The sequence below is a fragment of the Hypanus sabinus genome, chromosome 10, assembly GCF_030144855.1.
Source record: "Hypanus sabinus isolate sHypSab1 chromosome 10, sHypSab1.hap1, whole genome shotgun sequence".
Lineage (NCBI taxonomy): Eukaryota > Metazoa > Chordata > Chondrichthyes > Myliobatiformes > Dasyatidae > Hypanus > Hypanus sabinus.
Window position 1 is genome coordinate 146,092,894 of NC_082715.1, and position 24,651 is coordinate 146,117,544.

At 40.6% G+C, this 24,651-nt stretch overlaps 1 protein-coding gene across 1 annotated transcript in view; it reads left to right on the plus strand.

Moving 5' to 3' along the window:
• The window catches only part of LOC132401206 (protein HIRA), a 139,969-nt gene that overhangs the window by 87,652 nt on the left and 27,666 nt on the right, over positions 1–24,651 (plus strand). Inside the window, exons 13-16 of the mRNA XM_059983193.1 lie at positions 2,919–3,004; positions 13,060–13,251; positions 22,888–23,058; positions 24,433–24,637. Of these exons, the coding sequence (XP_059839176.1) occupies positions 2,919–3,004; positions 13,060–13,251; positions 22,888–23,058; positions 24,433–24,637 (654 nt within the window). The remainder of the gene's footprint in view (positions 1–2,918; positions 3,005–13,059; positions 13,252–22,887; positions 23,059–24,432; positions 24,638–24,651) is intronic.

Sequence of the window (24,651 nt, forward strand, 5' to 3'; positions counted from 1 at the left end):
AACAGGTTATCTCTTGTATTTTTGTTTTTAAAGAGTGCAAATTAGTTACTATGCTTCCTTCATGTTAGCCGTGATGATAATACTCAGAGATCTTTGATTGACTGTGAAGTACTTGGGACTGTAGGTCTTGAAAGATCCAGTAGAAACATCCAACATACTGTTTCTGTTGTGAAATACATAGAAAGACTTACAGACAACCTATGTGCAAATGAAGGCGACCTGTGCAAATAAGAAAAAAGTATATGCACAGCTGAGGGGAGAAAGCTGTTCCTGAATCGTTGACTGTGTGCCGTCAGGCTTCTGTACCTCCTATGGTCCAGAATGCTCATGCTGACCTTTTTACCCATCTACACTAATCCCATGTGCTCACATTATAACCATATTCTTTTATGCCTCGCCTATTTAAGTGTGTCTTTCTAAATATCAATAGTTGTGCCTGATTTTACCATTTGCTCAACTGTTTCCAATGTAAAAAACTTCTAAGATCCCCTTTAAATTTCCTACCTCTCATCTTAAGACTATGTCCTATAATATTTTGATTTCCCCAACTATAGGGAAAGAAAGTTGACTTTTTTATGCCTCTCGTAATCTTATGTACTTCAAATTCAGCTTAAACTGTGTTTTGTGAAGTAGCACCATAAACATCACAGCTCTTAATTTCTTTGCCCCATGAAGGCAAGCCTTCACCACCTATCCACATGTGTTTCCACTTTTAGGATCTTTGGCTCTCTCTATTCATCAACATTCCTCAATGCTCCACTCTTTACTAGATTTATCCTATCTGACTTCTCAAAATCTTAGACCTGCATTATGGGGGTATCTTCAGATTAACCACAGGGTTCAAGAAGGTAATTCATTGATAATCTCTCCAAGGCAGGGGCTCCCAACATTTTTTTTATATACCATGGATCCCTACTATTAACTAAAGGGTCCATGGACCCCAGGTTGGGAACCCTTGCTCCAGGGCAAATAAAGATGGGCTATAAGTACTGTCTTTGCTAGTAACACCCAGATCCTAAACATAATAATTTTAATAGGAGGGAACTGTTAGACAACAGAGCGAGGTGGATACAGCCCCGTCCATCACAGGCATTGCCCTCCCCACCACTGAACACATTTACAAGAAATGCTGCCGTAAAAAAACAGCGTTCATTATCAAGGACCCCACTATCTAGGCCATGCTCTCTTCTTGCTACTGCTGTCAGGCTGGAGGTACAGGATCTTTAGGTCCCACACCAACAGGCTCAGGAACAGTTATTACAATCATCAAGCTCCAGAACTAGTGTGGATAATTGCTCAGCACAACTTTGAACTGATTCTGCAACCTACAGACTCACTTTTAAGGACTCTACTACTCATGTTCTTAGTATTATTTATTTCATTTTATTTGCACATTTTTTCTACTTTTTCACATTGGTTGTTTGTCACTCTTTGTTTATGCATAGTTTTTTTTCCATATATTCTATTGCATTTCTTGATTTTAAAATACTGCTGGAAAATGTAGGGACATGTTCATAACAACTTTGTGGGCTGAAGGGCCTGTATTGTGCTGTAGATTTTCTATATTTCTATTAAAATGAATCTTAAGATAAATGACATATAGTGTACATACTTTGATAATTACTTTGACAATTTGGATGAAAACCAATTTGTTGCAGCAAGTTTAGAATGATTTAGTCGGCCATCATGACATTTGAGCAGCAAGTGTTCTAGACAAGCAGTTGTTCAATCGATGACGTGTATCATGTTGAAAGACCAAATTGGAGAAAAATCTGGTAGCAGGTGCCTGTTATTTTTCTTCTTTAACTTAATCTTGACTTAAATTATTTATACCAGATAGAGAGGTCTGCATTTAAGCAGCCCAAGTTTGATCTTCACAAAATGCTGGTGGAACACAGTAGGCCAGGCAGCATCTATAGGATGAAACACTGTTGACGTTTCGGGCCGAGACTCTTCGTCAGTCCTGACGATTTCTCATTTCTCTGGTCTTCTATCATTTCGCATTTCCCTCTCACCCCACTACTTTCAAATCTCTCACTATCTTTCCTTTCAAATAGTAGGATCCTTGAATTTTGTTCATGTGGAAACTTAAAGAAACCTCCTTCCTTGGTCCTAACTGTCCTTGTAAGATGTTTGGCTGTTGCCATAACCTATCAGACAGTTAGCCCTTTGGCTAATTCCATGCAAAAATCAAATAAAACAGGTTGGGTACATTTTTGGTGGATTCACGTAGCTTGAATTTATGTGATCATGTTCTATCTGACCAAGAATCTGCTTTACTTTTAATGTAATTGCCCGCGGTGAGGGCTATAACTGCTCCTATTACTGATAACATTAGGCAGAACATGATAATTTGTTTTGTTTTAAACTCTGGTGTATGTCAGGAGACTACCTGGTACATTTGTCCAGAGCATGGACCAAAATATTTCCGAGTACAAGCATTAATGAGTTGTACTCAAATCGGAATTTTTGTAATGAAGAATTGTCACTTTTTAATAACTTAATTGCCATCCTGTGCCGAGACATGGTCTTGATTGTGCCAAAGCTTTTATGCTGGTCTAGTGTATAGTGTAATACAATGCAGCTCGTTTCCAAGAGGTGTTGGGTTTCAAACATTCCCTGAAAGATGGCAAGAGCGTCGTTCTAAGAATCGTTCGCATGGCAATTGTAGCAGCCTGTTGTGTTTTGTGTAGGTATTTCACTCCCATCACATTGGGTCTTTGTTTCAGAGGATTCATCTTCTGAATGAAAGCTCCTCTGAAGTGCGCTGCTGTCTGTGGTCTCTGAGCAGTTTGAATAACTGTGAGCCTTAAAAAACAATTAATAGCCTTGGCCACATTACGGAGAGCTTCAATGGGAAGCAAATATTGTGCTGGATAATAACGTGAATTTTCTTTCTCTCTTGTTCTCCTTTATAGAATTTATTAAAGAAGCAGATTGAAACTAGGACAGCTGATGGACGGAGAAGAATCACTCCTTTTTGTATTGCTCAGTTAGACACCGGGTAAGAGGTCATTTCTGTACCCTTTGAAAAGTTTTGCAATGTGTGTTACACAGTAAGGAACCCACAAAGAAACAAATGTATGTTCAAGATCTTATTGCTGCCCTCAGAGCATCATGGCACTACGTCAGGCTTCTATGATGCCGGTTTGCTGTGTAATCACTGACGGTTTCAAGAAGAAGTCGCTCTCAGACCCATGTGCATTTAATCCTTAATATAAAGCTGAGAGGGGCAGTTAGTTTAATTTGTTTTGTTTAGATGGTTATCACATGCCGATGGCTTGGTGTCATTTGATTGTCAGTCATTGATTTACAGATTTGTAACTCTCCAGCCAACTACTTTCACTGCTCTGTTTCTTTGTGCATTATGGGCGGATCATCAGAGTCCTTTATAAACTTCACGTATAGCAGGCAGGCCTGAACACAGCAGATTGTTTGCTCAGTGGTTATCCTGAGATTGCTGCAGTATAGAGGAACAAAAGTTTTGTTCCATTGGTCTTGGGGGTACCGATATCTTGGATGAAGGTGAAGAGGATGTGGTCAGAGAATTTGTCGCCGTATCTGAGTGTTTGGGCTGTGGTGTGGTATCTGCAAGCACTGCAGGCAGGAAGTGTTCAGCACTGACTCTGAAGTGATTGATTTTCCAGAAATTTCAGAACTCCAGGGAGTGTAAGGAGGCAGCTGTGCTGTGTTTATGGCCACTGGAGGTTGTCAGGCCACATTGAGAGGCTTGTCATGGCTGAGTAGATTTGTATGATCACTGGTAAAGCTCATTTTGGTTAGACAGAGGAGGTCATAATATGCCTGCCGCTCGAAGAGGCTGGAATACTCTGAACTTCTTGTTGGCAATTCATGTTTGAGTATTCTTAAAATTAAGAACAGTCTATCAGAATGTCTGTTGTAGAGGTATTGTTTCATTGACTGGCATACATTTGCATGACTCATCTTTGGGCACTGTACAGTTTGGAAGATCTTCAACGCCTGTTCAGGTCGAAATTGTTAACTTGTCTGCAGTCTAAAGAAGAAGTTAAATTTAACGCTGTTCTCTAGTAAGGGCGTTTCTTGTCAAGAAATGTTCTCTTTCATTGACTGCTTCAAGATTTAAGTTTATTTATCAACGTTCTCTGAAACATAATGAAAAACATCATTTGTATTAACAACCAATGCACCTGAGGAAGTGCTGGGGGCAGCCTGCAAGTGTCACCACACATTTTGGTGCCCACAAAACGTGTTGACAATACTTGGCAATGCAACACAGAACACAACAAAGCAGAACAAAACAAGCAACAACAGCAAAGTAAGCCCTGTTCCTCCCACCCAGCCACGCACGCACACACGCACACACACAGTCCTCTAACCCCAGGATGGGGCATCTTTTCCTCAGCTGACTCGGATTTGGACTCTGATTCAGCCTTTGACTACCCCAACTTCCAAGTCAACCCTCTGGCCTCAGTCCTCAGCATCAAAACCCAGAACCCACTGAACACCAGGCCTCAAACTCCAGACTCGCCAATGATGGCACCCCAAACAATAGGCTCGAACTCCAGAAACAGTGAATAGTTGTCTGATGTACAGTGCTTCTCCCTTTACTGTGCTGCAAGTTTATTTTCTTGAGGTTATGTTGCCTTCTTAGACACATACCTGGTCCTTGTGTTTTATGATACATATCAATGAGATATATTTATCGCAACACGCATCGCATGAAAGAACTGTTGATCAAGTACCTGATAGTATGGTGCCTGGGCAAGGCGGGTGAGAAAAATGAAGCTGCGGAAGAAACATGTGCCTTGGTTATTGGTGGGGCTGAAATTGGATGGAGTTAGAATTGAGGCTTTGTCTTGTATATGTGGAGCTGGAGAAAGTTCAGGGTAATTTATTTCTACCATGATATTACTTGGCAGTACGGTCGTTCAGTGATCAGTGTAACATTACTGCAGCACCAGCAACCAGGGTTCAATTCCTACTGCTCTCTGTAAGGAGTTTCTGCATTCTCCCTGTGACTGTGTGGTTTCCTCTGGGTGCTCCAGTGTCCCCCCACATTCCAAAGACATATGGGTTAGTAGGTTAATTGTTTACATTGGTTTAGTTGGGTGGGCTCATTGGGCTTGAAGGGCCTGCAACCATAATGTATCTGTAAATAAATAAAATAACAAAAAAATTGATTCAATATGGATCATGGAGCAGCCTCAAGAACACTACAGGGAATGAAAATGTGAGGAAATGGGACCATAAGATTGGTCAGAAATACTGTACATTGCTACTCTTGGACTTGTAACGAGCAGCTCTCCCTTTCGGATGTAATCTTTATGGAAGGAGAAATACATAGGGACAAATATATAGAAATGTATAGAAGAAAATGGAATAATTACAGAAGAAATGTAGGACATATAATCTCTATGGAGCAATTTTTAAAGTCACCAAGTCTAGTGCCTCGGCTGGCTGTGCCTTTTCTGCAGCACACTGGATAGGAAGTCGACAGCTGTTCTGGACAATAAGATAGCACTCTTTGTTGGAATTAGTTTTCTTCTATTGGCACAGTATCAGAACTCAACTCTCTCCTTTAGCCCCTCAAGCCTGACCAGCTCTTCAGTTAGATCACGCCTCTGCCCCACAGCTCATGTCATTATCGTTGTTCTATCCCCAACCGTACCAACAAGTGCTCCAACAAACAAGGAAGTGGAGAATAGGGAATTAACAACATTATTAGGTAACAAATGATGGGAGAGACATCAAGCTTCAGTCAGAAGCTTTGAAAGGAAGTGGCTCTGGTACGAAATAAGCAACCTGTGACTACACTGCGAAAGAAATTGTAGTAAAATGTTTGTAGTGGTTTCAGGCTGAACTTTGCTTCCTTTATGGCATGTAGGGGGGCTCGGATGAATTGGGTAGTTTATCCACCCATTTCATGACTGCTGGTATCTCCCAGCCTTTTTTGCACATTCTGGACTGGGCATGACTGGTGTGATGTAAATACAACTTTGTTTTAAACCATACTTAGATAGTGTTCCAGCAGTTCAGTCAGTAGTTGACAGATGAACTACATAATACTGAAATCACTTTCTGATGCTTTCATTGATCATTGGTAAATGTCTCTGAACTTGTACCATCTGTCAAAGTTAGCAATCCTGAACATAACATGCATTGTGCGTGGTTGTCCAAGCTACGAGTCGTGAGCTGCATGTGGCTCCATTATGATTCAGGTGTTGCTCTGATATTCAACACAAACATTCTCTTTTATAACTTCAGATTCATATTTGAGGGGCAATACGATTTATGGTGAACAGCGAGCTTTAACCTTTGCAGTTAGGCCATGGAGCAGGCTCTATTTGGATTGTTATGGGACTGATGGCTGTAGTCAACCTTAATGGTGTATGCATGTGTTGTGGTTGCTGTCTCCTGAGAGGGTGTTCCTGCTGAATTTGGGGCCTGTGTATTATATTCTGTTTTTGCTATTCATTCAAGTTAACAGGCCTCCGTTAACTTTGTGAATGATAGTGACTTCATCAAATTGTATGAGAGTTAGAAGAACTCAGTTTAAATTGGAACAAAAAGAGGGTTTTACATTCACTGTTAAAATAGCAAATCTGTGTGTTCCATCTACAAGTGATCTCCAAAGATGATAGAGCAAAAATTTGTGGGAAGTTAGAGGATTGGGAAGGTTTTAAATATCACCAGAAGGCAACTTAAAAAAGTCATTAAGAAGGTAATGATAAAATGCGAAAGTAAGCTAGCCACTAATATTAGAGGATACCCAAAGTTTCTTGAGATACATAAAATGTAAAAGAGTCACGTGAGTGGATATTGGACCACTGGAAAACGATGCTGAGAGGCAGTAATGGGGAACAAGGAAATGGCAAATTAACTGATTAAGTATTTTGCATCAGTCTTCATTGTGGAAAACACTAGCTGTTTGGTGGAAGTTCCTGGTGTTGGTTCATGAGGTGTGTGAAGTTACCACAGCTGGAGAGATGGTGCTTGGGGAAACTGAAAGGTCTGAAGGTAGCCAAGTCACCTGGATTAGATGGTGTACACCCCAGAGTTCTGAAAGAGGTGGCTGATTAGATTGTTGAGGCATTAGTAATGATCTTTCAAGAATCACTAGATTCTGGAAGACTGCAAAATTGCAAATGTCACTCTGCTCTTCAAGAAGGGAGTGAGGCTGAAGAAAGGAAACTATAGGCCAGTTAGTCTACCCTCAGTGGTTGGGAAGATGTTGGAGTCGATTATTAAGGATGAGGTCTCAGTGAACTTGGAAGCACCTGATAAAATAGGTCATAGCATGGTTTCCCTCGGGGAAAATCTTGACTGACAAATCTGTTGGAATCCTTTGAAGAAATAACAAGCAGGATAGACAAAGGAGAATCGGTTGGTGTTGTGTACTTGGATTTTCAGAAGGCCTTTGACAAGGTGCCACATGAGGCTGCTCAATGGTATTACCCTAAAGCCCATGGTATTACAGGAAAGATTGTAGCTTGGATAAAGCAGTAGCTGATCGGGAGGAGGCAAAGAGTAGGAATAAAGGGAGCCTTTTCTGATTGGCTGCTGGTGACTAGTGGTGTTCCAAAGGGATCTGTGTTGGGACCAATTCTTTTTCCATTATATATCAGTGATTTGGATGATGGAATTAATGGCTTTTTTGCAAAGTTTGCAGACAATATGAAGGTAGGAGGAGGGGGCAGGTGTTATTGAGAGAAGCTACAAAAGGACAGACAGATTAGGTGAATGGGCAAAGAAGTAGCAGATGGAATACAGTGTTGGGAAGTGTATGGTCATGAACTTCGGTGGAAGATATGAAAAGGTTAATTATTTTCTAAATGGACAGAAAATACAAAAAGTTGAGGTGCAAAGGGACTTGGGAGTCCTTGTGCAGGATACCTTGAAGGTTAATTTGCGGGTTGAGTCTGTGGTGAGGATGGCAGATGTGATGTTGGCATTCATTTCAAGAGGACTAAAATATAAAAGCAAGGACTTTATAATAAAGCAAGGACTTTATAATAAAAAACAATCTGGTGAGGCCTCACTTCGAGTATTGTGTGCAGTTTTGGGCCACTTAGCTTAGAAAGGATGTGCTGCAACTGGAGAGGATTCAAAGGAGGTTCACAGAAATAATTCCAGGATTGAATGTTTTGTCAGATGTAGAGCATTTGATAGCTCTGGGCCTGTAATCACTGGAATTCAGAAGAATGAGGTGAGACCTATCGAACAGTGAAAGGCCTTGATCGAATGGATGTGGAGAGGATGTTCCTTAAGGTGAGGAAGTGTAAGACCGGAGGGTACAGCCTCAGAATAGATGGACATCCTTTTAGAATGATGAGGAGAAATTTCTTTAGTCAGAGAGTGGTAAATCTGTGGAATTCTTTGCCATGGGCAGCTGTAGAGGCCAAGTCTTTATGTATATTTAAAGCAGAGGTTGATAGATTGTTGATTGGTCAGGGCATCAAGGGATATGGGAGAAGGCAGGAGACTGGGTTTGAAAGGAAAATTGGATCAACCGTGATGAAATGGCGGAGCAGACCTGATGGGCTAAATTGCCTAATTCTGCTTCAGTATTTTATGGCCTTATGTTTATTCACTACTTAATAAGAAACTTCAAATATCACCATGAAAGGAACCGCTTGGACCAGAATAAGGCAACCATACGAAGATCATCTTTCAACAGTTTACTGTATTTCCTCTGCTCTGTAAGGAAGCTGAGAGGGCACCAGAGATAGTTCTGTAATCTCATGGAATATTACTTGCATTAAATGCTTCTATTTAGAACATAGAACATTACAGCACATTGCAGGCTCTTCAGTTTATGAAGTTGTGCCGAACTTTTAACCTATTCTACGATCAATCTAGCTCTTCCTTTCTACAGATCCTTCCATTTTTCTTTCAGCTATCATTCATGTGCCTATCTAAGAGTCCCTAATGTATCTGCCTTGTACTACCACCCCTGGCAGTGCTATTCATACCCATCATTGTAAATGTTTAAAAAAAATATCACTTTTGATGTCCCCTGTACTTTTTTTTCAATCACCTTGAAATTATTCCCCCTCATGTTAGCTGTTTCCACCCTGGGAAAAAATCTCTGTCTATCCGCTTGATGTATGTCTCTTACCACAATGTACACCTCTGTCATGTCATCTCTCAACCCCCTTTGCTCCAAAGAGAAAAGCCCTAGCTTGCTTAACTTATCATGTTCCCTGATCCAGGCAGAATCGTGGTTAAACCTCCTCTGCATCCTCTCTAAAGCTTTCACATCATTCTTGTAATGAGTCAACCAGAACTGAATGCAATAAAGTGTGGTCTAACCAGGGTATTATAGAGCTGCAACATCTTGGTTCTTGAATTCAGTATTTTGATGGAGAATTTGCTGAGGGTGTAATGGAAATTGGCTGCAATTTCAGATGGAAATAATACAAAACCTCATTGACTAATTAAACAAATTCTCACTTCCAAAAATTATGCCATCAGTGGAAATTAGCCACAGCGCAACAATTACATGTTTAACTTTATTGTGCATACTGTATGTTATAAGATGAGGACTTCTATAGGAAAAACAAAAGTTTTGTTCATTTAGTTTGATTCCTAATACTTTTGAATGTACTTACATCGGCCAGAAATTTTCTGCACTGCTGGGGTGTTATGTGTATTATAGTTTTTGAGTCTAGAAATAGATTATTAAGTCTTCTTCCAAATTACATTTTGCTTCAATGGAAATTTGAACTTGATTGTTTCTAATTATCAGACCTCTATTGAAAACTTTTCAGAAACTTGATTGGATACTTTTTCTTCCTAGCTTACAGACTAAAGCTTCCAAGCTTTCTGCAATTCAGTGTGTATAGCTTTGTGGTGCTTGTTAATAAATTATCAGGTTCACAGATCCTTGGCCTAACTCAGATGTTAGATGTGCTACTGTTGAAGAGGCAAATTTTCTTGTGTTTTAAAATTATTCCAGTGCTAAGCTGTATGCAGACACCCAGTTACAATGTGATTTATGATTTATTTGTGTAATATCCAATAGTGTAGAATTTCCCAGGGGCTGATTTTCATAATAGCTTTTTGATTTGATCCATGACTTCTTGTATCCTGCAAGTCTTCAGAAATCTCCTCACTGAGCTCAGTGCATTGGAGATGGTGCTATTATCATCAGTATACCCAGATGCACATGAATTTGGGCTTCTAGGAATTAGATTTTGTATTACAACTATTTATGTATCAAGCATTAAGAACCAGATATTAAGCTGTTCCATTTATTCACAGATATTATCCTTTCTTTATATGCAATTCTCATTCTTTTTATTACTTGTAGTTAATCCAAATAATAAAACCATAAGACATAGGAAGAGTATTAGGTCATATTGCTCATCGATGTGCTCCACTATTCAATCATGGCTGAATTATTGTCCCTCTCAGTCCCATTCTCCTGCCTTTTCCCCATGCCCTTTGACAGCCTTAAACAGGAACCCATCAACCTCTGCTTTCAATATACCCAATACCCGTGTGTGGCAATGCAGTCTGAACCTTTTATATTTGTTGAAACAAACATGCCAAAGTTCATTTTCACAGAGGTGTTTGGGATGGATATATAGAGAAGGAATCTACTACCTGTACAGGAGAAATAATAGGCATATAATACAGATAGGTAGCAGGTAGTTTCCTGAAGAAAGCTGCATTATGATTTAAATTGCTACTGATCTTTTTACTCAGAAATATACTCTGATAGTTAAAGTGTGGAATCCATTGGCAAGGCCTACAGTAAATGTCACCACATCATTGAGTGGGTGGTCACTTCCTGTCATCTAAGTTTAACGATTTGGGCTGTGCTTTTCAACTGGAAATCATAGTAGTTAGACCAGCAGTGGTGAAGAATTGGTGATAGGCGCTGTGAACCATTTGGCATCCAGCAATAGAAGGCTTGGGTTGGAGAATTTGGAGAAGCTCTGATCGTTTGCTGCTGTGCATTGTGAATGCCATGCTCAGTGCAGCTTTGATATGCCAGTGGTGGAGGGAGCAAAGTTTTAGCTGGGTGGGTCTAAATCAATTGAGCTGCTTTGTCCAGCTGCTACATTATTCTGGGCAGTTTACACATCTGACATGTTCTTTGCAGATAGTGGACGTTAAGAAGAAAAGAGGTGAATCACTTGCCAAAGGGTACACATATTTATGTGCCTAACCTGGTCATGTTTCTATCATTGGTGACCTCCTGTCTGACGATGTGGTTAAAGGATTAGTTGAGGTGTTAGTGAACAGAATGTGATTTAAAAACACTTTGATGTTGGTGCCAATCATAGTCTCCCACTTGTATGTTACTACCCATCCCATATCTGAATATTGTGAGATGTTTGTAAAGTTCTATGCCTTGTGAATGTAGAGTTTTGAGAAACTGGGGTGGTCTGAGTCTTGAACCATCCAGATAATGGTTTAACTTGATTATAGCTGCTAGTGGTGAGGAACTTTTGGATTAGCAGAGAACCAAACAGAAGCAGTAACTTGTTCAGCCCTCCCAACTCACGATAAAGTACAGTATGTCTAGCAGTAACAAATTAATACCTATCATGAAGTGTTCTATCCCTGTCACTCTGCATACTCCAGTGGACTTATTCATTGTAGACTCTTGCCTTTATGTCCTAAGTGATGTGAGATTGTATGAACTGTCCCAGCCAGAACTTGCATGCTCCTAATACTCCTCCTTGTTGGGGTTGCTTTGTGTGACTCGGTGTGTCTGTAAGATTGCGATTGTGCACTGTTGCCCAGCTTCATAGAGGTTGGTTATAGTGTTGTGTGCATCTCCTGAATTCCACAAAATTGTTTTCACTTGAGTGACTTTAATGCAATGGTTAATTCTCAAGGAGAGCATGTATTCCATACAGTAGATCCCTCAAAGATGCCTGCAAGTTGACAGGGTGGTTAAGAAGGTGTATGGTGTATTGGCCTTCAATCACCAGAGAACTGAGCTCATTCAAGGGCTGTGAGGTAATGTTGCAACTCTATAAAACTGTACCACGTTTGGAGTATCGTACTTCGTTTTGGTCACCTCATTGTAGGAAGGGTATGGCATCTTTAAAGAGGATGCAGTAGATTTACCATGATACTGCCTGGATTACAGAGCATGTCTTATGAGGAAAGGGTGAGCAAGTTTGAGCTTTTTTGTTTGGAACAAAGAAGGATCGGAGGTAACTTGACAGAGGTATGTAAGATGATAGGAAGCATAGATTGGGTGAACAGCCAGTGGCTTTTTTTCCCAGCGTGGCAATGGCTAATACAATAGGACATACTTTGATAGTGATTGGAGGAAGGTATAGGGGAATGTCAGAGGTAGGTGTTTTACGTAGGTTGTGGTAAGCACATGAAACATATTGCTGGGTGAGGTGTTAGAAGCTGAGACATTAAGGACTTTCAAGAGACTCTTAGATTGGCATGTGGATGAAAGTAAACCAGGGATATCTGTGGGACGGAAGGGTTAGATTGTTCCTGCGGTATGTTAAAAGGTTGGCATAACATTGTGGGCCAAAGGGCCTGTCATGTGCTGTACTGTTCCATGAGAAGTTTGATGTTTCTAGTCTTGCACTCAAGGGAATTTGGAAGAATGAGGAGATCTCATTGAAAGCTAGTAAATATTAAAAAGGCAGGATAGAGTGGATATGGAGAGGCTTTGCCCTTAGTAGGAAAGTCCAGGATCTGAGAGCACAGAATAATGGGACAGTTCCTTTAGAAATGAGACGAGGAGGTGTTTTTTTTTTCAGCCGTAGGCTGGTGAAACTTTAGAATTCTTTGCTACAGAGGACAGTGGAGGCCAAATCACTGGGTGCATTAAGGCAAAGATTGACAGATTCTTGACTGGTAAAGGGTTAAAGGTTACAGGGAGAAGACAGGAGAATGATTATTGGGGGGAGAAAAAAGGGCCATGATTGAATGGCAAAAAAAAGCCACAATTGAATGGCAGAGCAGACTCAATAGGCCAAATGAAATAATTCTGCTCCTATATCTTGTGGTCTAAGAGCAATGGTGTAAGAATCTAGTAATACCATGAAATGGCTTCTTTCATAGCTTACTTATTTTTCTTTTTATTATTAGGGATTTTTCAACTGCTTTTTTTAATAGTGTCCCCATCACAGGGGCACTTCCAGGGTCAGTGCTGCCTTCACAGATCAGCCAGCAACAGCCTTCCTCCGACTCTAATGCTGCCAAATCTGTCTCTGCTAAACTATCTCAGGACCCCACACCAGTCACTGCAAAGCCACCAGAAGACATCCCCAGCAAAGACGGGTAAGGTGCACAGTGCTAAGTACAACTTGATTTGAATATTGGTGCAAACGTACATGGACATTAAACCCACTTCTCATCTGCCGCTGAGCAGAATGCTGTCGTTTATAACCCAGTTTGTTCAGATGCAGTGCAAATTCAAGTGTGAGAATGTTTGTTCAATTCCTTATTGGATATTTGATTGGTGCCGAGCAAAATCAAAACAGATTTGTTTGATTTGAGTTTGCAGGCGTAGGTTTCTGCAAAAAGTACAGAACAAAAGATGCTTCCCCTCCCCCACTTGGAGGAAGGAGTAAAGCAGGTGCAGTGAACTCTTGTGGTTTTAGTGGAGCGACATTGCCACCTATTGGCAGCGAGACAGTACTAAAGCAACAAAAGGGAACCGAAGAAAGCCTCTTTCACTTCAACAGAGAAACAACAACTGTACTGCAGAACTGAAATAGAAAGTAAGAAAATAACAGGTCAGGCAACATCTGTGGGAGGAAGGAAGCCATTAAGGTTTCAACAGTGGGGTGAGAGGACAAAAAGGTAAAGGTGACAAACTGGAGAAACTGAATGAGTTATGGAGAGAGGCTTCATTCATTGGAGTGTTGGAGAATGAGGAATGACCTTTCAGAGATGTGTAAAATTGTGAGGGGCATAGATAGGGTTAAATGCACTCATTCTTTTTCCTAGGGTTGAGGACTAGAGGGCATGAGATTAGATCCAGAGATTTAATAGGAAGCTGATTTGCAACCTTTTCACCAGGAGGGTATATGGGATGAGCTACCAGAGGAAGTGATTGAGGCACATACATTAACATTGGTATGTGGATAGGAGGGTTGTGAGGGATACTAAAGGCAGGCAAATAGTACCAGCTCAGAATCTTGGTTGCCATGAACAGTTGAAGAGCCTGCCTCCATTAATCTATGAATAAAAGAAAGATGGTGTAAGAAGAAAGACTGTGGTTATGGGACAAGGGAAAAAACAAAACATGACTCAGTAAGTGTGAAGTGGAATTTCAGCATCTTTATCTAAATTTGTTGAATTTGGAGTCTTAAAGGTTGTATATTCATTGTGGAAAAAGATTAGCTGGTCTTTCTGGAACTTAATTTCTACTGAAGCATGTATGGAAATTGGGGAACAGAGAGTAGAGTGAAGAGATTTGTTGACAGGAGAACAAAAGAATAAATCGGTGTTTTCTTCAAAGCGTGTCTTTCTAGACTCCCCATTTTGCATGATGCGCCGTGAATACAGTGAATAAAATGCCTCACTATTTCACCTCGGAACCTGGAGGTGGGAAGGGGGAGATAAAAGGACAGGCTTTGCATCTCTTGTGGATGTTCAGTAAGGCTGTTCTGCAGTGAGAGGTGAAGTTGGAGGTGAAAGGTACAATCATAAAAAGAGACGAAGCTGAGGTAAAGGGCAAGGGAATGAATGGTACAGTATTAAAAAAGTGAGAGGAAAGGGGGCATTGTGCAACTATCCAGGGTCTGGGTTCAAATTCAGAAACACATGCATAAATATATTTATAATTGATCTTTTCAGTTACATTTGTTAGAGTGGCAAGAGGAATCAATGAACAGAAACAAGCTCTGCCTGAACAAATGAAACTGAACTGTCACCATGCAAAATGATTTTCCATGAGCTAACTGATAATTAACCTGACTCAATTTTAATCGGGAAATACCCCAGGTTTCTCAATCATTTGTTAAGTCTGTGACCAAGATGGTGCTGGTGAACCATGGCGATGTTCTGCGGGCTGCTTACAAAGCTTCTAAATATATCTCTCTTGAATTACTGTCACTACAATCTTCAGCATGTACTATAATTCCCATTTAAGCAACGTAATTTTGAACTGATTAACTACAGATTTCAAGATCTTCTGAAGGGCTCGGCAGTCTTAACTCGCAAGCAGGTAGGTAGGGCACCTCCAAGTGGATGAAGGTTCACTGCCATGGCCGGAAGTGAGGCAGGGAACTCTAAACAGACTGAAAAGCAGAGGGATGCGTCCCCTTTACTCAGCATCTTGTTAGCAAATGGGAATAAGATTGAGGATGTGAAGGCAAGTTTGCTGTATCGAAGGGAAATAAGAAATTGTTGTATTATGTGGCTTACTCTCAGTACGGCAGATTTGATAATCAAGGCATCTCTATACGTAGGATGGACCAAATTGCTGATTCAAAAAAAGCAAAAAGGTGTATTTCATGATAAACTCTCTGTGGTGTTTTGATAAGGCGGTTTTGTCATACTCCTGTTCCTCCCGACCTGGATCACCTAACGGTCAAATGCCGACCTTTCTATTTATCAAGTGAATTCTCCTCCGTGATCCTGACTGCAGGTTACAGACCACTATTGGCCAAATGAAATCAGGCATTTCTATATGCTGCCATCACCAAACAACGAACAGTCCACACTGACACATTTTAAATCAAAGTTGGAGACTTCAGCCAGGCATGATTGAAGAAATCTCTGCCCAATTAACATCAGCAAATAATCTTTAGCACCAGAGCGAAGAACAGAAGTTGAAGAAGATGAAGATTGAGGAAGAGGTGGCCACTTTGGGATCCAGAGATCCCAACATAGTAGACTACTGCTATACTACAATAATGAATGCCTACTGTTCCATGCCCAGACCACATTTCAGGAAATCTGATCACTTGGCTGTCCTTCTCCTACCTGCGTACAGGCAGAGGTTAAAGAGCAAGGCTTCAGAGATAAGGTCAACAAAGAGGTGGTCACAGGAGGCAGAGGAGCGGCAACAGGATTGCTTCAAGTCAGTGGATGAGGCTATGTTCAAGGGCTCATCAGTGGATGTGAATGAACACACCACAGTTGTCATAGACAAGTGTGTCCCCATAAAATCATTCCTAGTCTTCTCCAATCAGAAGCCACAGATGAATCAGGAGATTTGTAATCTGGCAAAAGCAAGATCAGAGTCATTCAGGTTTGGCAACCAAATAAGATACAAGAGGTCCCGGTACGATCTCTCAAAAGCCACCTCAGGGCAAATCGGCAATTCCAACTGAACTTGAATCAATGAAAGATGCATGACAGTGAACCCATGGTATCCGGTCTAGTTGGGGTACTTGGTTGAGTACTGGACCTGTGCTAATGAACTGGCTGGAGTGTTCACTGATATCTTTAACCTCTTGCTTTGGCAGTTTGAAGTACCCACCTGCTTCAAAAAGTCCTCAAGCCTAAGAAGAATGTGGTATCCTGCCTCAGTGACTATAATCCAGTAGCACTTACATCCACTGTGATGAAGTGTTTTGAGAGGTTGGTGATGAAATACATCAACTCCAGTCTGAGAAGTGACTTGGATATACTCCAATTTTCCTACCATCACAACTGGTCCAGAGTAGATGGCATTTCATTAGCTCTTTATTTAACTATGGAACATCTGGACAGCAAAAGTGCAGACAGTAGGATGTTCTTTGTCGACTACAGCTTGGCATTCAATATTATCATCATTTCAAAACTAATCAATAAGCTTCAGACTTTGCCCTGAATACCTTCTTGGGCAATTGGATCCTTGATTTTCTCATTTGCAGACCCAGTCAGTTCAGATTAGTAACAATCTCCATCAGCAAAGACAATGGACAATAGGCGCAGGAGTAGGCCATTCGGCCCTTCGGGCCAGCACAGCCATTCACTGTGATTATGACTGATCATCCACAGTCAGTACCCTGTTCCTGCCTTCTCCCCATATCCCTTGACTCCACTATCTTTAAGAGCTCTATCTAACTCTGCCTTCTGAGGATGTGTGCTTAGCCCCCTGCTCTACTCGCTTTACACTTAAGACTGTGAGGATAAGCATAGTTCCAGTGCTGTGTTTACATTTGCTGATGACACCAATGTTGTAGGCTGAATCAAAGTTGGAGATGAACCAGCTTATAGAACAGAGATCAAAAATCTGGTTGAATGGTACCACAACAACCACCTCTCACTCAATGCCAGGAAGACCAAGGAGCTGATGATTGACTTCCAGAGGAGGAAGATCTGGTGTGTGTGGAGGGTCAGCAACTTTAAATTCCTTGGTGTTATCATTTTAGAGGACTTGTCCTGAGCCCAACATATAGGTACAATTTTGAAGAAAGCATGGCAACGCCTCGACTTCCTTAAACATTTGCGAAGATGTCATCTAATACTTTGACAAACTCCCATAGTTGTGTGGTGGAAAGTATATTGACAGGTTGCATCACCGCTCAGTATGGAAATGCCAATGCCCTAAAATAGAAAATCCTAATAGAAGTGGTGGATATGGCCCAGTTTGTCATGGGTAAAGCCTGCCCCCTCCATCCACATGGAGCACTGTTGTGGGTGAGAGGCATCCATCACAAAGGACTTCGACACCCTGTTCATGCTCTCTACTTGCTGCTGCCATCAGGAAGAAGGTACAGAAGCCTTTGGACCCACGAGAACATTTATTATCCTTCAGCTTTCAAACTCTCGAACTAGTGGGGATAACTTCATTCAACTTCACTTGTCCTCCCCCATCACTGAATTGCTCCCACAACCAAGGATTCTTCATCTCTTATTTATTTGTTTTTTTCCTCTCTTTAATACTTAGCATAGTTAGTTGTCTTTTGATTGTTGTTTTGTCCACCCTGTTGGGTGCAGTCTTCCTTGGATTTACTGAGTATGCCCGCAACAAACAAATCTCAGGTTTGTATATGGTGACATGTAAGTAGTTTGATTAAAAAAAAATTACTTTGAACTTCAAGTGATCATTTTTATTATGGGTCAGTTGTTTTGTCAGTCTGTTTGTTTCCAGGTGGAGTGTTCTCAGTGGGAGTGACAACATGTTATTATTACATGATGTGCATCTGTCTTCCACCACCCAAACTGAAACCTGAAGCTACAATATTCAACCAAATGTGGTTTTGATTTCTTTTATTAGAATTGTTCAGAGTTCCACTAGATGGCAGCATTACCCACTAGATCTATATACTACTAAAACTCATGCTCTGTCTGTCTGTTTGTGACCTCCAAATGGTGCATTACAGTGGCACTATTTTCGGCTAAATCGACTTAAAATGCACTAACTTACAGAATGTAGGCAAAGTTCAGGGTCATATATTGGTATAAAATTGTTCATTCGCCAAAATCAACAGCCCCACTTTCACCTGAGAGCCGATCCGCCATCATGGAAATCGGGACGCCACACCACAACGCATGTGCACGGCCAACCTCAGCAGCGACACCAACTGGAGCAAAAAGGGCAGGGCAGCTCAATTTCAAGCGGTCACATACTGCTGATCACCAGCATATACAGGATTGGGACAGATCTAACTGCCACCCATCAATAAAAGATCATTCAATCTTACTGTAACATTGTACTTCTCTTTCAATATTTTTATTTGTATTCCTTTTTGCAGAAACTGAGTACAAGATATATTATAAATTAAAAAAAAAACTAGTACCAAATATACTGTATTAAAAATAGTTATAGTCACAAAACCCTGTATTCATATAACTTAAACAGTAATATTGAAATATAATATTGTTATACAGAAAAAAATCTAAACCCACTACCAAAGTAGGAGCTGTTAGGAAAAGCAGGAAAAAAAACCCCTTATCATAAAATATTACCCGCCATCTGTACTTTTACAACAAATCAAAGGTTTTGAAAATAACTCAAAAATGGTCCCCACAATGTATAAAAGTCTTCACTAGATTCAAAAACTGAACATCGGATCTTCTGTAAATTTAAGCATGACATAACATCCCATAACCCATAATCATGTACTTTGAGACATCCATAAAACCCTTTGCTGCAGTCAAAAGACAGCGGTGACTATATCACGTCCATTTAGGAGAGCGCCAACCACTTCATCGAGAATAATTAGTTTCCTTTGGTATTACTGCTTTATATCTTCCATCCAGCATTAGGGTAAAAAAAATATGGTCAGCCTAATTATGCCATGTGGAAAGAGGGGGGACATTATGGTCAGGAGATGAAGCCAAATGTCGTTGGGAAGTCTCAAGGAGAGGAAGAGAACAAGAATCGGATGAGGCCAGGGCCGCACAACTCCAGGATCAAAGAGTCAGGACAAAAAAAGATGAGAGAAGGAGAGAGAGAGGAGGAGAGGCAAGTACGTCTCCAAAACGACGACAACAGGCACAGGAGGAGGAGGAGAGAGGAAGAGACAAAAGAGCTGTGTTCTTTGTCCATTCTCCTCATCTGTCTGTCTTTCTGCAGAGTTCCTGCTTCCTCAACACTACCTGTCCCTCCGCCTATCTTTGATTTGTCCGCAAACTTGGCCATTAATTCTTTCGTCCAATTCAGTGCCATATAACATGAATAGAAGAGGTCCCAATACTACAGGTCCCTGTAGCAGACCAGTGGTCGCTGGCAGCCAACCAGAAAAGGCTTCCTTTATTCCCACTCTTTGCATCCTGCCAATCAGCTATCCATGCTAGTACATTTCCTGTAGTATCATATGCTCTTATCTTGTTAAGCAGCCTCACTTGTCAGAGGCCTTCTGAAAATCTAAATGAACAACATCCCCTGACTCTCCTTTGTCTATGCTGCCTGTTATTTCCTCAAAAGAATTCCAACAGATTTGTCAGATAAAATTTCCTCTTTTTAAAACCTCACAGACTTTGGCCTATTTTATCATGTGCCTCCATGTACTCCAAAACCTCATCCTTAATAATGGATTTCAACATCTTTTCAATCATTGAAGCCAAGCTATCTGTCTTGTAATTTTCTTTCTTTTGCCTCACTCCCTTCTTAAAGAGTGGAATGACATTAGCAATTTTTGCTGTTATCCCCATGAAATTGATAAACTCTCTGTGGCCACTTTTTTAGTTACAGGAGTGGAATCTGGTGTGGTCTTCTGTTGCTTTAGCCTATGCACTTCAAGGTTCAATGCACTGTGCATTGAGATGCTCCTCTGCACAGCACTGTTGTGAGGCATGGTTATTTGAGTTACTGTGGCATCCCTGTCAGCTTGAGACAGTCTGGTCTTTTTTCTCTGATCAAGGCATTTTCACCCACAGAATTGCCATTCATTTGTTGTTTTTGTGTTTGCACGATTCTCTGTAAACTGTTGTGTATGAAAATCCCGGGAGATCAGCAGTTCCTGAGATACTCAAACCACCTTGTCTGGCACCAACAATCAGTCTGTGGCTCAAAATCACTTAGATCACATTTCTTTCCTATTCTGATGTTTGGTCTGTCTTCCTTGAGTTTTTACAGCAGTTGGCATCCAGATTGTTGCATTACTGCCATCTTCAGGATTTACTGTCCATTCACTTGACTGCCATGATGTTTGCTCTGTAAACCAACTGCACCGCTATGCTTTTATGCATTGAGTTGCTGCCACATGATTGGTTGATTAGATATTTGCATTAATGAGCAGGTGTACAGGTGTAACTAATAAAGATGCCACTGAATGTATAATCACAACCAAGTGACCTCACCTGAACAGATTGCTCCATGTATTCATAATAGTTTATTTTGCTTATCACATTTATATTGCCAATATAGACTAATGAAGTTTCTTCATCAGCCACATGTATAGGCACTTTTTTCCTTGACAGTCTAACTAAATACATTTTTAGGTAGTTTCTATAGGTAGTTTCAGTTTCTATATTCCTGTGTTTTCTTATATTAATCACAAATTATGGTTGAGAATATTAATCCGAGGCTTTCGTTGAGAGGAATCAACGAGAAATTGCCTGTGGAGGTCCCAGGTTCTGTGGAATTATTCTTCCATTTAATTAACTCAATCAGCTTGAACCACATGTAGGTCATTGAGTTTATCATTCTCTGCATGCTGTTAATCACATTTCATCAGGCTCCTGCTTTGCTCCACAAATAGGTGTAGCTGCTTAATCTTTCAATCAAGCTTACTTCTCCAATTTGGTATTAGCAGAGCTGACTGATCCAAAACACTTAAGTTCTTGCTGCTGTCTGATGTTTGAAATACTGGGTTAGGGGAGTGAGGAATACCATACAGATAATTTACTTCCTCAGCCACCATTCCCAGTCTGAGTCTGCAGTGAGGATCCATGATGGGAATTAATTTTCAACATTAATGTCCATCCCAAATAGATTGCCAAAGTCTTGGCTCCAAATTGTTTTTGTGTCGGTGGGCTGAGACGTACAAGAATTAAAAATAATTGTAAATTAATTCCATTTATATTTAGGCTAATGTCCTGAATACTTTGTGATTATGTACCCTTGATACGTGATCAGGGTTGAAAGTAAAAGCAGGAACCAATGTAAACAATGCAAATGGCGCAGCAAGCAGTGAGCAGGTAAGGATAGGTATCAAGAGAGCAAAAGGGAGAATTTAACAGCTTTTCTTTATTATGGGTGTTTACCTGTACATGTGCCCAGTATCTTCCCCAAAAGAAGATGCTCGATATTGTTCTGTAGTGCCAGCATGGATTAGGTGCTGAAACCTTTGAAGAAGGGCCTGAACACATGGCCATCTTCATTCAAAGTTTGGAATGCTGCCATGGCTTTTGCATTTTCTCTGCTTCATTTAGAACTGGAAGGCAGCCAGGGTTCTGCATGTTATGGTTTGCTTGTCATCAGGCGAGGAATGGAAAGGATGCAGTCCTCAAGCATAAAAAATCATGGGCTCATAGCATTAAGTTCACAACATGTTGACTCTGGGAGGACAGTGATGCAGAACAGGTGGACCCGAAGGAATCCTTGAAATTAAAGAATAAGAAAAAGTTTTGCGTTCATACTGGAAAAAAATCAAACATAGGGTCCATGTCAGAAATTCTATCTTGGCCCTCTTTGTACTGTATTTTTTTTATTTATGAAGCTACCAAGGAAGATATTAAGCAGAGTGCTGGTAATAGAGACATAAGCTCTGAATTGTTTAAACATTTAATGAGACAGTAGAATTTTTACTCTTAAATGGGATTATTTCTATTCATGTGCATCAAAGTTCTAAATTTTCCAGAGCATTTCTGGGCTCAGAGTAGGAATTCAGCCTGACTATTATTTTGCCTTTAGTATTTCATGTCACTATACTGGGATGAGGTTTCGTTTTAGGTTGCTGCAAATGACAAACTTGTAAACGCTCATTATCAAGACTTCATTATGAAGGGTTGTTATTTACACAATACCTGTGTTATATCTCAGTATATTAATATAGGTTCTTCCAAGGTTACGACAGGGTTCTGTTCCTGTGAACGCTTCATAACCCAGACAGTTCGTAAGTTGGAAATGAGGTGCAAACCAAGTTTCTAACTGATAGAAGATACTTGCAACCGGAAAATTTATCCAGCCGGTCTCCCATATGCTTGTTCATGTGTGCAGGCTATACATAAGCCAAGTGAACAAAATCACTGGAGCGTCTGCATGTTCAAGTTGAGGAATAAGAAAAAGTAAAATAACATATGAACCTAAAATCTCCGACAGCATATAAAATACCCCATTTTGTGGTATTATTACCCCATTAAAGCAAAAGTCATTGCCAAATTGCAAGCAGTTAGTGTTTATTACTGCTACTTAAAAGCATTCAGTCATAGTGGAGGTGACTATGCTGGTAGCTTGTACTTAATGATGTGATGTGAGACAGACTCCTGTGCGTAGTTGAGCATATTGCAGATGTTTACAGATACACTATAGATGTGAAGTAGGTGGGAGAGTCAACTGTTCATTAAAGTCATGTCTTTATTTCCCAGGCCTACAGTCACTAGTACACCTACTGCTCTACCTACAAGCACTCAACTTTTGACTTCTCCTTCACGGATTGAGCCGATGAAAGCTCTAGACTCTAGGTTCACTGAACGATCCAAATCCACTCCAGGAACAACTCCCATCTCTTCTGTTGCCAGGCAGAGTGACTTGGACAGGTATGGGCACGGAAACACGAGGCTGTCAGTTGAGTCTATTTTGATTAACTTAACAGACCAATGACAAAATATTACAATCAATTAACTGGAAACAACATGTCACCATAAGATATTCCCAGATGTGTAACTTCTCAGGAACATTGATAACAAGGAAACAGATATTTTATGGGGAATCACATTCTGCGAAGTTATTTGTAGGTGATCTTATTTATTCTTGATGTTTTAAAAGGAGTTCAAGAGGATATTTTCTCAAGGCATGCTTCAGTTAACAATTGGGACTTCATTTGTTCATCCAAGGTGATTGAGAAAGGCTCATATTGTTAATAGGTTAAGGCTAAAAAGGCAATGTAGTCATGGGAGATTTGAATATGCAGTGGATTGGGGAAAATTAGGTTGGTGATGGATCCCAGGAGAGGGAATTTGCAGAGTGCCTAAGGGACGGTTTCTAGAGTAGCTTGTTGTTGAACGCACTAGGGGAAAGGCAATTCTGAATTGGGTGTTGTGCAGTAAAACCGATTTGATTAGGGAGCTTAATGTAAAGGAACCCTAAGGAGGCAGTGCTCATAATGTGATAGAATTCATCCGACAGTTTGAGAGGGTAAAGATAAAGTCGAGTGTATCATCATTACAGTGGAGTAAAGGGAATTACAGAGGCGTGAGAGAGGAGCTGGCCAAAGGTGGTTGGAAGGGGACACTATCAGTGATGACGACAGAACAGCAAGGGCAGGAGTTTCTGGGGGGCAATTTGGAAGATACAGAATAGATACATCCTAAAAATAAGGTATTTTAAAGCAAGATGAGACAACCATGACTGACAAGGGAACCAACAGAGATGGCAACTTAAAAAAAAAACCATGAGAGAAAAGATGAAATATGAAGGTAAGCTCGCCAGTAATATCGAAGAGGATACCGTAAGTTTTTCCAAATATAGATATAAAGAGCAAAAGAGAAGTGAGAATCTATATAAGCCCACTGGAAAGTGATGCTGGAGAGGTGGTAATGGGATAGTGCAGGAAGAACTTAATAAGTATTTTGCATCAGTCTTCACTACAAAAGATACTAGCGGTATGCCAGAAATGCGAGTGTGTTGGGAAGTGAGTAGATGCTATTACTAAGGAGAAAATGCATGGGAAGCTGAAAGTTGTGAAAGTAGGTAAGTCACCTGGACCCGGGGTTCTTGAGATATTGTGGAGATATTAGTAATGATCTTTCAGGAATCACTAGATTCTGGAATGATTCAGGAGGAATGGAATACAGTTGAGAGGGATAATATGTCAGTTGTGATGGAATGGCGGACCAGACTTGATGGGGCTGAGTGGCTTAATTTTGCTCCTGTATCATATGGTCTTATAATCGCTGTGGTTTTCTTTCCAGGGGTAAAGAGCTGGGCCTGTCCAAAGACTTCAAAGCTAGAGAAATTCAAGAGAGCAGCAGTGACAGTGAAGAGAAGATTCCAGCTTCTAAAATCTCAGCACTGTCCAAGCGCAAGAATGACACCGAGGGAGAAGTTGTGGAAAAGAAAAAGAAAGGTCGACCAAGGAAAGAAACTAAACATATGCCTGTAGCCTTAACATCTCAGGTATGGGTGAAATA